Raw genomic sequence first — 15,795 nt, 5'->3', positions numbered from 1 at the left:
TGGGGAAACATTTCTTTTTCAAAACTACAGCAATTGGTCTCCTCAGTTCCCAAACGTTTACAGAGTGTTGTTAAAAGTCGAGGTGATGCAACAGAGTGGTAAACATTACCCTGTCCCAACTTTTTTGAAATATGTTGCTGGCATCAAATTCAAAATGAGCACGTTTTTCAAAAAACAATAAAATTTCTCAGTTTCAACATTTGATATGTTGTCTTTGCACTATTTTCAATGAAATATAGGGTTTCCATGATTTGCAAATCATCGCATTCTGTTTTTATTTACAGTTTACAGTGTCCAAACTTTTTTGGAATTGGGGGTGTAAAAACTTACATAAAAATACTTTTTTAAAAATCACCTTTGAAAATAAATGAACTATGAAACAGTGAAAAAAGTGCAAAAAATGAATTATGTGTAAGGATCGTTATTGGGGAAAAAATCACATAAAAATGCATGCACTACATAAAAAAACTTGTAACGTGTTAATTGTATGAATCTGAATGAACGTTATGGACCTGTTCTTCTAAGATGGATTTTTCTTTCAGCCATAAAGCAGTGTTTGGAACTGTTGTTGAGTTTACACTCAGACTGTGAGTACAGGAGGCGTGTCAGCGACTGTTGAATGACGCCTGGGTTTTGCCTTGAGGCCACTTATAAATCGAACACACCTTTACTCGCAGCTGATTGGCCCACGTGATGCATCTTCTAAGTGCCTTTAATAGCACCTTTCGCCTCGGATGAGCCAAAGTGAACCAAAGACGTGTCCGTGGAGGTTTGCGATATGGGAAGCATCTAAGAATTCACAAAAAGCCTTCTGTAAAGCTCACTCAACATTACTGAGTCAGTGAGTGAGTAACCATGAGTTTGTCCGGCACCAGCACTGAGTCGGAGTTTTCCGAGGATGAGCAGGAGGGCTGTGCGTCAGGCTTGGAGGTTTCAGACAGTCCCAGTGAAGATCCTTTGAATAAGTTCTCAACTGCCTCAGAAAGCGATCTCATGGAGATCAGCGTTACGAAAAAGCGAAGACGGCCGGCTCGTTCCAAAGCCCGTAGGGTTGCCGCAAATGTCCGAGAACGCAAGCGCATCCTGGACTACAACCAAGCCTTCAATGCATTACGCGTGGTGCTCAATCATGACCTCAGTGGCAAACGTCTATCCAAGATCGCAACTCTGCGCCGGGCCATCCATCGCATTTCAGAACTGTCTGCGCTCTTACACTCAAACTCACAAGAGGAACCAGATGCACCATCATGCATCCATCCTGAGTGCAACATGAGGCTGGATGACACCCGACGTGAGGAACTGTCAGAGAACTGGTCAGACACCCAGCACCAAGCAAAGCTCCACAGACCTCCTCAGCATTCTTCATTGTTATCTGGAGCTCTTGGAAAAACATCTCCATCATCTCCTGCATACACATACTGCCCAGATCGTCTGAGCCATCCCTGCTATCACCAAGGCCCTGAATTTCAGTTCGGCTTTAAGCGCATGGAAATGTTTTCGGATGCTCCAGCCACGCCTTTACCCTGGCAGTGGCAGTGCTCGGGATTCCAGCAGTCTCTCAGTATGCACTGATACTGTACATACCCTGGGACACACTACATACACTGACTCTGTATTTACTACCGGTACATGAGTTCTTTTGAATTAGTTCATGTTTGTGGAGAACGAATCACGTATCAAGGATTAAAATGGACTTGATGGACTTACAGCTTTGGGTGAAAACTGGTCCTTCTCGAAGAACTCTTACTTCAGCATTCCTGAAGTACGTTGTACAAGGTGCAGTTATGTATCGTAGGTAAATATCTTTGGTCATACGCCAAGCTACATTCTTGACATACTGGATTCTCAAGTATGTAGTAAATTAATTGAAAACTTCTAGGCAATACAGAGTAAAGTGTAACCTGTAGTGTGTAGTATTTAGTACTTACATGCTTGGAACATATTCTGAAAGTTGGAAATGTGAGTAGATAGTAAATAATGTAAAAAAAAAAACACCAACCACTAGCTATATAGCTATAAATGAACCTGAGATCCAAATTTGGACATGACTTCATTAATACATCTTTCCATTCCCATGAATGTTCAATACATAAAGAATAAAAGACGATAAGATGCACTTGTTTCGTGGACATTCCACAAAAGTTAATGTAATTGAATTAAATATGGATAAAACATCCAGTGCTGTGCAAAAGTCTTAGTCCCCTGGTTTTTTTTCATACAAACTTTCTTATAGATTTCTATTTTATGACTTCTACATTATTGAGTCAAAACATTACAAAAGCCCTGTGATGACCTGGCGACTTGTCCAGGGTGTACCCCGCCTTTCGCCCGTAGTCAGCTGGGATAGGCTCCAGCTTGCCTGCGACCCTGAAGAACAGGATAAAGCGGCTACAGATAATGAGATGAGATGAACATTACAAAAACATTTTAGAGTCCAAATGTTCGGGGGTGGCGGCACGGTGGTGTAGTGGTTAGCGCTGTCGCCTCACAGCAAGAAGGTCCGGGTTCGAGTCCCGTGGCCAGCGAGGGCCTTTCTGTGCGGAGTTTGCATGTTCTCCCCGTGTCCGCGTGGGTTTCCTCTGGATGCTCCGGTTTCCCCCACAGTCCAAAGACATGCAGGTTAGGTTAACTGGTGACTCTAAATTGAGCGTAGGTGTGAATGTGAGTGTGAATGGTTGTCTGTGTCTATGTGTCGGCCCTGTGATGACCTGGCGACTTGTCCAGGGTGTACCCCGCCTTTCGCCCGTAGTCAGCTGGGATAGGCTCCAGCTTGCCTGCGACCCTGTAGAACAGGATAAAGCGGCTAGAGATAATGAAATGAATGAAATGAAATGTTCGGGGTTTTTTTTACAGAAAAAATTTTTTCTATCCGAGCAGCATGTTCCATAAGAAAGCACTGTTCAGATTAAAAAAGAAAACATAATGAAGGCGACTGTGTTTTAGTGCAAAATGAAGAAGTGTGACAGTCAAAGTGTCCAGAAGAACTGGGGCTGGTTCTGTAAGATGCTCAGTAAAACCTACAGCTCATTTCCTTATAAAACTACACTCACTGGACCTGAGACTACTATTTTTTTTAAACAAAGGGTCGTCTCACACCAAATATTGACTGTGTTTCATTTATTATGACTTACTGCTGTTTACATCCATCCATTATCCGTAGCTGTTTATCCTGTGCAGGGTCGTGGGCAAGCTGGAGCCTATCCCAGCTGACTACGGGTGAAAGGCGGGGTACACCCTGGACAAGTCGCCAGATCATCGCAGGGTTGACACATAGACACAGACAACCATTCACACTCACATTCACACCTACGCTCAATTTAGAGTCACCAGTTAACCTAACCTGCATGTCTTTGGACTGTGGGGGAAACCGGAGCACCCGGAGGAAACCCACGCGGACACGGGGAGAACATGCAAACTCCGCACAGAAAGGCCCGCCATCGGCCACTGGGCTCGAACCCGGACCTTCTTGCTGTGAGGCGACAGCGCTAACCACTATGTTGAAATATTTCATTTCATTATTTTTTTCAGCCATCTTTGGTCTACAGAATTTCTTTATATGTGCCGAAGACTTCTGCATAGTACTGTACATCTCAAATTAGTGTCTTTTAAGAAGGACATGCTGTTATAGAAAAAAAAAAAACTTCATAGTGGTCACAGGAACTCCATTTTGCAGTGGGCTAAATCACAACATTTTCCTTTAATGGTTTTACTTCTCTTAGAACACACAAATTTGATATGTTGTATGCTTTAACCTTTTTTAGTTACATTATGCTATTAGTAGTTCCTTCACCAGCCTCTCGTAAGCCCTTAACCTGGAGGATACTTCTATTATTATTATTATTATTATTATTATTATTATTATTATTATTATTATTATTACTGTTAGGGAAGCCATGGCCTATTGGTTAGAGAAGCAGCTTTGGGACCAAAAGGTTACTGGTTCAATTCCTGGAAGGGCTGAAGTGCCCTTGAGCAAGGCACCTAACCCTGGGCTGCCCTGGGTTTGTTGTACGCCGCTCTGGATAAGAGCGTCTGCTCAATGCCATTAATGTATTATTATTATTATTATTATTATTATTATTATTATTATCTGTAGACTGTACACTTACTGCTATTATGTTACCTCTGAGCATTACGTGATGAAATTTACACCCAGTATTTTCTGCATTCAGTGAGTAAAACACACACCAAGTATTTCTTACAAGTTCTATATCATTACTCATAAAATTCCGTGTAATTATTGAACTGTAGCACTAAAAAAAAAAGATATATTTTCTTTAATTACCAAACACCTATCTGAGTATGAAATACTAGAAATGTACCATATGGGAAAATTAACCTCAGAAAAAAACCAAGCTTGTGCACAAAATAAAGTCACAATAAAACATTCTGTTCAGCATTTCAAAGCAATTAGTTTGATTAGATGAAAATAAATGTGTTTTAAACAGAAGAGGAGTTTATTATTAATCAGAGTTAATTATATTCACTCAGCTGATGGCGTCGAATCAGTTTTCAAAATGGCGCCAGGTATGAAATATTTGCACAAATGAAAGGTTTTTTTTAAAATCATTCTTCTACTTTTTGCTTTGCTTTGTTTGTTTCTTAAAATGTAAATTTTAAAAGTATAATAAATGGCTGATCTCAAGAGCAACATTACTGCTGTTTATGTTTTTTCAGCATCTGTCATGTGAACAATCAGAAAGTCAAGACTGTAATCTGATGTTTTATGACTTTATCTCTCTGAACCCTAACACCCAGTCATACTCTTTACTATGTTACATATAACATTAAATTCCCTACTTATCAAAAGTTTGTACACCCCTTCTCATTGAAAGTCTTCGTTTTGACTCTTTTGTGCCATTTTAAAGACTTTATGAACTCTATGAATGAACACACATTGAACTAGAAGGGCACTCGGTAGAGTTCATACCTCCGCCAAGCCACATATGTGGATTTGAATCAAAATCTAATCAACTGTTCCTTGGCCCATGGGCCACCTTTCCTCCAAATTTCATCCAAATCTGTTCACTACTTTTTGAGTTACATTGGGAACAGACAAACAAAGGGAAGTTAAAACATAACCTCCTCCAACAAAGTTGTCAGAGGTAATTATGAAGTCTGCTCTAATGGATTGTCACCTTGTCATGGTAGAGAAGCTTGTGTGTTCCCATAACCCTGAGAGCTATGCCAGTGGGAGCAGAAGCTCCTGGCAGGTCTAACCAAGTCAGACAGGTCAAAGGGTAGGGACCAGACGAAAGACAGTTCCTGGTCTTCCAGGTTGGGGGTTGGGCGTGAGGCTAACACCCTCACCCTGTAAAACAAAACCTGTTACAGAAATTGACACAAGATACTAAATCCCAACAGATAACCTTAGAGATATCAGGCCATTTACTGGCCATATGACTGTATTGGGATCACCTGGAGCAAGGCTGAGACCAAGGCAAAAGACTGTGCTGGATGGTGGGATCTTGTGGAGAGTGCTCTAGTGTGAATGAAGAGGATAAGTAAGTATGTAAGTAAGTAAGTAAGTAAGTATGAAAGTAATTAAGTAAGTAATAAGCAAGTAAGTAAGAAGTAAGTAAGAAGTAAGTAAGTAGTAAGTATGAAAGGAAGTAAGTAAGCAAGTAAGTAAGTAGGTAAGTATGAAAGTAAGTAAGTAAGAAGCAAGTAAGAAGTATGAAAGTAAGTAGATAAGTGAGTAAGCAAGTAAGTATGTAAGTAAGTAAGAAGTAAGTAAGTAATTATGAAGTGACCACAAGTATTAAATAAAACAATTTTATATTTTTAAATTCCTGAACAGTATTCCTGATTCCTCAGCATCTTCACAACAAACCTCATGAGGAGCATCACCCTGGAGGCTTTTCATAAAGTTCATAACTAAGCTGAACTCCTTGCTGCTTCTTCAAAGCTTGAAAATAAAAGGAACAGCTTGTGGGAGCAATTAATTTTGATGTCAAATTACATAATAATAATAATAATAATAATAATAATAATAATAATAATAATAATAATAAAATTAACATTAATGTCATGATTCAAAATTAATGAAATGAATGGGATTCTATTACATTCTAATACATTATCATTCATCTAGTAACAGGTCCTATGCAGGGACTTGTATAACATCATCTAAACCTAATAATAAACAGATTTAAAATAACATACGGGTACAGTACTGCACAAAAGTCTTTGCCCCCCCCCCCATTTTTTTCATACAAACTTTGTTATAGATTTCTATTTTATGACTTCTACATTCAAAACATTTTAGAGTTCCAAATGTTCATTTCGTTTTCCAGCACAAAATTAAATGTTACAGAAAAAAAGTGTTTGTATCTGAGCAGCATATTCCATAAGAGAGCACTTTTCAGATGAAAAAAGAAAACATAATGAAGAATTCTGGATTTTGGTGCAAAATGAAGAAGCAAGTGTGAAGTAAAGTGTCCAGAAGAACTGGGGCTGGTTCTGTAAGACGCTCAGTAAAAGCTACAGATCATCTCCACATAAAACTGCACTCACTGGACCTGAGACTACTTTTTTTTTTTTTAAAGCAAAGGGTCGTCTCATACCAAATTTCAACTTTGTTTCATTTATCATGGCTTACTGATTACTGTTTATAGTATATTTTTAATGTTGAAACATTTCACTTCATTATTTTTTAAGCCATTTTTGGTCGACAGCATTGCTTTCCATGTGCCTGAGACTTTTGCACAGAACTGTCTCATCTCATCTCATTATCTCTAGCCGCTTTATCCTTCTACAGGGTCGCAGGCAAGCTGGAGCCTATCCCAGCTGACTACGGGCGAAAGGCGGGGTACACCCTGGACAAGTCGCCAGGTCATCACAGGGCTGACACATAGACACAGACAACCATTCACACTCACATTCACACCTACGGTCAATTTAGAGTCACCAGTTAACTTAACCTGCATGTCTTTGGACTGTGGGGGAAACCGGAGCACCCGGAGGAAACCCACGCGGACACGGGGAGAACATGCAAACTCCACACAGAAAGGCCCTCGCCGGCCCCGGGGCTCGAACCCAGGACCTTCTTGCTGTGAGGCGACAGCGCTAACCACTACACCACCGTGCCGCCCCGCACAGAACTGTAGCTCATAAAATTTTCTGCAAGTCGACCTTTATTTAGCATTTATAGGTGAAGTATCCAGCGTACCGTCACGGTTAATGCCATTCAATAACATTTGTAACATCTAGTAAGTTTTCCAACATGATTCCGAAAGTCTTCATGAAAGACGAGTTTACACTTTAACAATAATATGAATGAAGGATGAAGAACTTGTTTTGTGGACCCTGTGTAACAAGAAATGTAACTACAAATGGATAAAAATCCATTCATTAGTGATTCATTCATAAATAAATAAATACATTTTAAAAAATCAATTGCTGTGGTGTAAGAGGAATAAAACACTTCAGGCTGTGTTGTTTTCAGAAAATAATCAACTTCAGGGTAGTAAGTCCAGCACTCCGTTGTTGATTATATTCCTATAACTGCATGACACAGAGTGGTTTATTCCTTCCTATATACGTATAAACCAAGCAAACATAATCATGTCCTCTATGTTTAAGAATTTATCTTACTTTATTTTATGTAGTCACAAACTTGGGAATGACATGTGTGTGCGTGTGTGTGTAAGGCCTGATGGATGGCCATAAATCATAATTTCGACTCACCTCATCATGCCTGTGTGTCTTTTTTACATGCTGGTGTTAAAGGAGTGAATTACTGCTCCCTCCGCCCCGGAGATGTCGGATCTGTCTCACTTTGTTTTGGGAATCAATCAGTCATCAGACAATAAACTGTGCAATTAATGCCTTCAGAGGTGTTATAGCATCCATTGAGAAAAACAGCATATCTTTTACAAAGGTAGTGTTTTGGTATTAATAGTGAAAGAAAAATCTAAATGCAGTCTGATTGTTAAAACTTTTCTAACGAAAACATGAAATATCTTCGGCTCATTCTGTCTGCAATGAGATACAAGTCAAAGTCTCATCTCATCTCATTATCTGTAGCCGCTTTATCCTGTTTTACTGTAGTTATCCTGTTTTATGCCAGTTTTACTGTAACATATTTGAATGTACCCTCTAAAGTGCCAATTTCAAAATTACTGCCACCCCCACTTTTCATATTTGGCAACGAGTCCTCGAGAGAGAATAACAGTACAGAGTCTCTTCCAGTAATGTTTAACATGGATGGAGACACTTGGAGAAGTTGTTTAATCAATAAAATACTGTCAAAAAATTGAGAAAAAAAATATCCATCCATTATCTGTATCCGCTTATCCTGTCCTACAGGGTCGCAGGCAAGCTGGAGCCTATCCCAGCTGACTACAGGCTAAAGGCGGGGTACACCCTGGACAAGTCGCCAGGTCATCACAGGGCTGACACATAGACACAGACAACCATTCACACTCACATTCACACCTACGGTCAATTTAGAGTCACCAGTTAACCTAACCTGCATGTCTTTGGACTGTGGGGGAAACCGGAGCACCCGGAGGAAACCCACGCGGACACGGGGAGAACATGCAAACTCCACACAGAAAGGCCCTCGCCGGCCACGGGGCTCGAACCCGGACCTTCTTGCTGTGAGGCGACAGCGCTAACCACTACACCACTGTGCCGCCGCAAGTCAAAGTATATTGAGAAAATCACTGCATTTTTTTTTAATATTTGCGTTTTACTCCACAACTTTTTTTTTCTGATTTGGAGTTGTAAAACACGTACTCGTACAATACCATAAAATAATCATGAAACAAGTTGACACGAGGAAATGTTCTGATTGAGTGACAACAAATGAATTATAGCTCCATCACTCAATTTATTTTAAATATATATTTTTAAAAATTGCTTTCAGGATTTTTAAAAATTATTAACTCACTTTGCATCAAATTCAATCACACAGGCAGTTTTAATTTTTTGCAATTTTTCAACCTGATCTCATGAAAAAGGTAATTTTTTTGTAACTTAACATACTGTTCTATGTGGAAATTTACTTTTGTAACAAAATATCTCTGAACCTTAAACATGTTATTGCTGTTAATTAATTTGCGCTATCAAATTGTTACTCAGGATCCTTCTCCCTCTTCTTCTTCTTCTCCTCCTAACGTATTTTAGGATGCTATTTCTCCCTCGTTTTCAACCCATCATCGCCAAATTTCATATGAAGAATACGTCTGGGTTGAATTACATTGCTATGACTTTTGGTACTGATCTGGATCACTTATCCAGAATGAACCATAAAAAAAGGATTTTTTTCAATCACTTATAACTTTCAATTTTTATGATTTTTTCAATCAATTTTTTAAAATTTATTTTGTTGTTTTGTTGCAGGGCACAACTTTTCCTCACTAAGTGTCATTCTTTATCTCTTACCATCCCGGATCTATAGGGTATGGTGACCAGACGTCCCGGTTTGTAACAGCTTGCACAAATCACTGTGACTTTAGTAATAGTCTCTATCTAGTTTGATTTAACTTTGTTTCATCATTTTGTTCTCACTTGCTCACTTCACAAATTCAAACCGAGACATGCTTCCCTAAACCCTGTGGTGTGTTTTACTTATTTTTGGAAACATGTGTAATGCAAGCGCGTTTGCTGACTGTCAGGTCGAGGTCGGTGGTCTGCTCCAGAGACAGAATGGTAATGATAATCTTTGGGAAGAGAAGGAGCTCTCCTCAGGGCCCACAGAGGGAGGAGATGCCAGTAAGGTGGGTGAAAGGAAGTGCCTGGAGAAGGCATGCCCCCCCTCTCAGGGGATGTGATTCAGGGGTTTCTCCTGATCCAAGTCCTGACAGGCTGCATGAACTCCTCGCCAGGGAACTCAGCCAGACCCCAGCACTCTCTCCGCCTGTACCTATGACGACATGTCTGTTACTATTCCTAGTGCTCTGAGCTAACCGCCTGAGGTATTCATGACTCAAAATATCCTGTGAGTGATGAGGAGGTTTATCCGGCTCAGGCAGAGATTATAGCAGCTGGATGATTTACGGATTTCTCTTAGAATTAAACCTGGCAATCAACCGACGAGTCGAATCTCAGAGTTTATAGAAATGTGTTGAAGCACAAACCTCCAGGACTGGAACTGTGCACCAGAGATGAGGCATGCAGAGTCTAAACACATGTGTTTATTGCCTGAAACTTCACTATCATAATAACGTTACTGCTGAATTCTCCATTCTGATTGGTCAGAATTTTCGATACATTATCCTTTTGCGAGTAACAGCTTACACAAGGACTCATAATAATAATTGAGAAAAAATAATAGATCTTATCCTGTAAGTAATATTACACTTTGGAATTAAATTTGGAAAAGGTGTTTTTTTTTTAAACTGGAAATTTCTACATTCCAACTTAACTGTACTTTTTGTAGGAATGTTTATTATAATTATACATTATACTTTCATATATTTATTATATTTGCAATATAGTAATTTTTTTAAGTGCTTCAGTTTTATAAAAAGCTTAAAGGTATTCATTTTTCAAGAAAAAATACTGGATGAGTGTCAGGAGCAGCTGACACTCGGTATCATTATCAGAAAAGAAGTAGTTATACAATATCTCCAATAATATGTATGACATCATAATAATACATTGTATAAATTATTAGTTTGAATAAATAATGTATATGAATAAATTGTATAAAATGTATCAATAATAATAATAATAATAATAATAATAATAATAATAATAATAATAATAATAATGATTTTATTGATAATAATATTACTTTGTATAAATAATTATTCCAAAAAATAAATAAAATATATTTATAAATTGTATAAAATGTATAAATAATAGTACAAATTATTATTATTATTATTATTATTATTATTATTATTATTATTACTTTGTGCAAATAGTGAGTATGAATAAATAATGTATATCTATAACTTTATTTAAATGTATAAATAATAGTGTAAAACAACAACAACAACAATAATAATAATAATATGGGCGGCACGGTGGTGTAGTGGTTAGCGCTGTCGCCTCACAGCAAGAAGGTCCTGGGTTCGAGCCCCGTGGCCGGCGAGGGCCTTTCTGTGTGGAGTTTGCATGTTCTCCCCGTGTCCGCGTGGGTTTCCTCTGGGTGCTCCCGTTTCCCCCACAGTCCAAAGACATGCAGGTTAGGTTAACTGGTGACTCTAAATTGACCGTAGGTGTGAATGTGAGTGTGAATGGTTGTCTATGTCTATGTGTCAGCCCTGTGAAGACCTGGCGACTTGTCCAGGGTGTACCCCGCCTTTCACCCGTAGTCAGCTGGGATAGGCTCCAGCTTGCCTGCGACCCTGTAGAAGGATAAAGTGGCTAGAGATAATGAGGGGGATGAGAATAAATGATATGGGTGGCACGGTGGTGTAGTGGTTAGCGCTGTCGCCTCACAGCAAGAAGGTCTGGGTTCGAGCCCCGTGGCTGGCGAGGGCCTTTCTGTGCGGAGTTTGCATGTTCTCCCCGTGTCCGCGTGGGTTTCCTCTGGGTGCTCTGGTTTCCCCCACAGTCCAAAGACATGCAGGTTAGGTTAACTGGTGACTCTAAATTGAGCGTAGGTGTGAATGTGAGTGTGAATGGTTGTCTGTGTCTATGTGTCAGCCCTGTGATGACCTGGCGACTTGTCCAGGGTGTACCCCGCCTTTCGCCCGTAGTCAGCTGGGATAGGCTCCAGCTTGCCTGCGACCCTTAAGAACAGGATAAAGCGGCTAGAGATAATGAGATGAGATGAGATGAGATTGCTGTATTTATACTAGTGTTGTCGTCAAGACCATCGAAACCGAGACCAAGTCATGACTGAGACCAAAGTGTGTCAAGACTGAGACAAGACCAAGAACTTGAGGGGTTGAGATCAAGTCAAGACCAAGACAGGGTGAGACCAAGTCAAGTCCAGGACCAGACCAGTGTGTTGGGGGGGCAGGGGTGATGGCCATTAACAGGAAGAAACGTTTCAAATTATCAATGGGTCACGTTATTGGTTGCATTTGAAGCAGGAAATTTTACATCCAGTCACAGTAATGATGATAACAAATAAATCAGACAATATACAGGTGATTTAGTGAAATCCCCACAGTTGTGGTCTTGACTGGGCTTGAAATAAAATCCAGAGTCCTCTGTGTCTGAGACTGAGACAAGACAGAGCAAAACTGCGCTCGAGTCTGAGACGAGACCGAGACCTTCCTTCAGAAAGTGGTCTTGAGAATGGACTCGAGTCCGACAGCATTAATGTATACATTGATAAACATTTATAAGTCATGTCTAAACTGCATCAGAAATGTAATTCCAGGTCTGATTCCCTTCCACCCCTCTGTGTTGTAGTTTATCAGTCAGGGCACTTGAGGGCAGCAGTAACCCACAGCTCACTTTTCAGTTCCTCACTGGGGCCATCACCAGGATCAAATTACTGAGGGCTTGATTGCAGAAATACACTAAGCAAGTCAAAATATCTTGAATATATCCAAGTTTATCTTGGTTTCCTATAACAAAGCAAAAATAAACCAAATATAAGAATATTAAACTTGTTTCTAAATATTTTTTTACTTATTTTCAGCTTCATCTTGTTCTACTGGCAGATAATGGTTCACATTTCAAGCGTGCATTTCTAGAAGGAATTAAATGATCAGACAACAGAGTAAGGAACAGTTATTTTAACATGAGATTTGATTTATAATCACTTCATAATAAGAACTGAGTCATTCTGTATCAGGTCACAGAGGGGTGTTGCTGCTGCATGTGTCAGATTTTGTCCATTTTTAAAACTTATTATTATTATTATTATTATTATTATTATTATGTCTATTAGGATACTACTTGCAGCACGGTGGTGTAGTGGTTAGTGCTGTTGCCTCACAGCAAGAAGTTTCGGGTTCGAGCCCCGTGGCCGGTGAGGGCATTTCTGTGTAGAGTTTGCATGTTCTCCCCGTGTCCCCCCGTGGGTTTCCTCCGGGTGCTCCGGTTTCCCCCACAGTCCAAAGACATGCAGGTTAGGTTAACTGGTGACTCTAAATTGAGCGTAGGTGTGAATGTGAGTGTGAATGGTTGTCTGTGTCTATGTGTCAGCCCTGTGATGACCTGGCGACTTGTCCAGGGTGTACCCCGCCTTTTGCCCGTAGTCAGCTGGGATAGGCTCCAGCTTGCCTGCGACCCTTAAGAACAGGATAAAGCGGCTAGAAATAACGAGATGAGATGAGGATGCTACTTCTCCCTCAGTTTTCAACCAATCATCACCAAATTTCACATGAAGAATAGCTCTGTGCTGAATTACATTGTTGTGTCTTTTGGTGCTGATCTGGATCACTGATCTGGAATGGTCCATGAAAAACAGGCATTTTTCCTCAGTACATGTCATTCTCTATCTCTAACCATTCCTGATATATAGACTTCAGTGACCAGACGTCCCGGTTTGTAACAGCTAGCGCAAATTACCGTGCCTTTAGTCACACTATCTACCGTATCTTTATTATTATTATTATTATTATTATTATTATCATTGCACTGTTGCATAGTACGAAATTGTGGTGACATTAGTGTACTGGAGATTTCAGCTATCTGTCAAGTCTGAAGTCACCTCAGAGAGACAGCACCTTTCACAATATGTGGGCAGTTCTGAGCCGAACTGACTTTTGTAGTATTATAATGTCATACTTCACATCCAAAATGTCTAAGTATGTTTTTAACATCCTTGGAATTGAACCCAAGGCCCCAATAAGAACTGGAATGACCTTGATCTTTGATTCTGGCAGGTCCCACATTTTTGAGATCTCGACTTTCAGTAGTGCATACTTGGTAATCTTATCTGCCTGTTTGATGACAATGTTATGGTCACCTGGTATCCATCCATCCATCCATTATCTGTAACCGCTTATCCTGTGTAGCTGAAGCTGGATCCTATCCGAGCTGACTATGGGCGAAAGGCGGGGTACACCCTGGACAAGTCGCCAGGTCATCACAGGGCTGACACATAGACACAGACAACCATTCACACTCACATTCACACCTACGGTCAATTTAGAGCCACCAATTAGCCTAACCTGCATGTCTCTGGACTGTGGGGGAAACCGGAGCACCCGGAGGAAACCCACGCGGACACAGGGAGAACATGCAAACTCCGCACAGAAAGACCCTCGCCGGCCACTGGGCTCGAACCCAGAACCTTCTTGCTGTGAGGCGACATTGCTAACGACTACACCACCGTGCCGCCCGGTTATAACATAATGTACAACCCCGATTCCAAAAAAGTTGGGACAAAGTACAAATTGTAAATAAAAACAGAATGCAATAATTTACAAATCTCAAAACCTGATATTGTATTCACAATAGAACATAGACAACATATCAAATGTCGAAAGTGAGACATTTTGAAATTTCATGCCAAATATTGGCTCATTTGAAATTTCATGACAGCAACACATCTCAAAAAAGTTGGGACAGGGGCAATAAGAGGCTGGAAAAGTTAAAGGTACAAAAAAGGAACAGCTGGAGGACCAAATTGCAACTCATTAGGTCAATTGGCAATAGGTCATTAACATGACTGGGTATAAAAAGAGCATCTTGGAGTGGCAGCGGCTCTCAGAAGTAAAGATGGGAAGAGGATCACCAATCCCCCTAATTCTGCGCCGACAAATAGTGGAGCAATATCAGAAAGGAGTTCGACAGTGTAAAATTGCAAAGAGTTTGAACATATCATCATCTACAGTGCATAATATCATCAAAAGATTCAGAGAATCTGGAAGAATCTCTGTGCGTAAGGGTCAAGGCCGGAAAACCATACTGGGTGCCCGTGATCTTCGGGCCCTTAGACGGCACTGCATCACATACAGGCATGCTTCTGTATTGGAAATCACAAAATGGGCTCAGGAATATTTCCAGAGAACATTATATGTGAACACAATTCACCGTGCCATCCGCCGTTGCCAGCTAAAACTCTATAGTTCAAAGAAGAAGCCGTATCTAAACATGATCCAGAAGCGCAGACGTCGTCTCTGGGCCAAGGCTCATTTAAAATGGACTGTGGCAAAGTGGAAAACTGTTCTGTGGTCAGACGAATCAAAATTTGACGTTCTTTATGGAAATCAGGGACGCCGTGTCATTCGGACTAAAGAGGAGAAGGACGACCCAAGTTGTTATCAGCGCTCAGTTCAGAAGCCTGCGTCTCTGATGGTATGGGGTTGCATCAGTGCGTGTGGCATGGGCAGCTTACACATCTGGAAAGACACCATCAATGCTGAAAGGTATATCCAGGTTCTAGAGCAACATATGCTCCCATCCAGATGACGTCTCTTTCAGAGAAGACCTTGCATTTTCCAACATGACAATGCCAAACCACATACTGCATCAATTACAGCATCATGGCTGCGTAGAAGAAGGGTCCGGGTACTGAACTGGCCAGCCTGCAGTCCAGATCTTTCACCCATAGAAAACATTTGGCGCATCATAAAACGGAAGATACGACAAAAAAGACCTAAGACAGTCGAGCAACTAGAATCCTACATTAGACAAGAATGGGTTAACATTCCTATCCCTAAACTTGAGCAACTTGTCTCCTCAGTCCCCAGACGTTTACAGACTGTTGTAAAGAGAAAAGGGGATGTCTCACAGTGGTAAACATGGCCTTGTCCCAACTTTTTTGAGATGTGTTGTTGTCATGAAATTTAAAATCACCTAATTTTTCTCTTTAAATGATACATTTTCTCAGTTTAAACATTTGATATGTCATCTATGTTCTATTCTGAATAAAATATGGAATTTTGAAACTTCCACATCATTGCATTCCGTTTTTATTTACAATTTGTA

The 15,795-nt window shown here is 40.3% G+C and overlaps 1 protein-coding gene across 1 annotated transcript; it reads left to right on the top strand.

The window, feature by feature from the left end:
• The first annotated feature begins 855 nt into the window (after positions 1–855).
• LOC132901230 (class A basic helix-loop-helix protein 9) lies at positions 856–1,572 on the top strand. The gene has a single exon (XM_060943559.1). The coding sequence runs from the start codon at positions 856–858 to the stop codon at positions 1,570–1,572; it is 717 nt and encodes a 238-aa protein (XP_060799542.1).
• The last annotated feature ends 14,223 nt before the right edge of the window (positions 1,573–15,795 follow it).

Source organism: Neoarius graeffei, chromosome 17 (genome assembly GCF_027579695.1).
Source record: "Neoarius graeffei isolate fNeoGra1 chromosome 17, fNeoGra1.pri, whole genome shotgun sequence".
Lineage (NCBI taxonomy): Eukaryota > Metazoa > Chordata > Actinopteri > Siluriformes > Ariidae > Neoarius > Neoarius graeffei.
The sequence above is the reverse complement of the archived record's forward strand: the minus strand, read 5'-3'. Positions and strand labels throughout refer to the sequence as shown.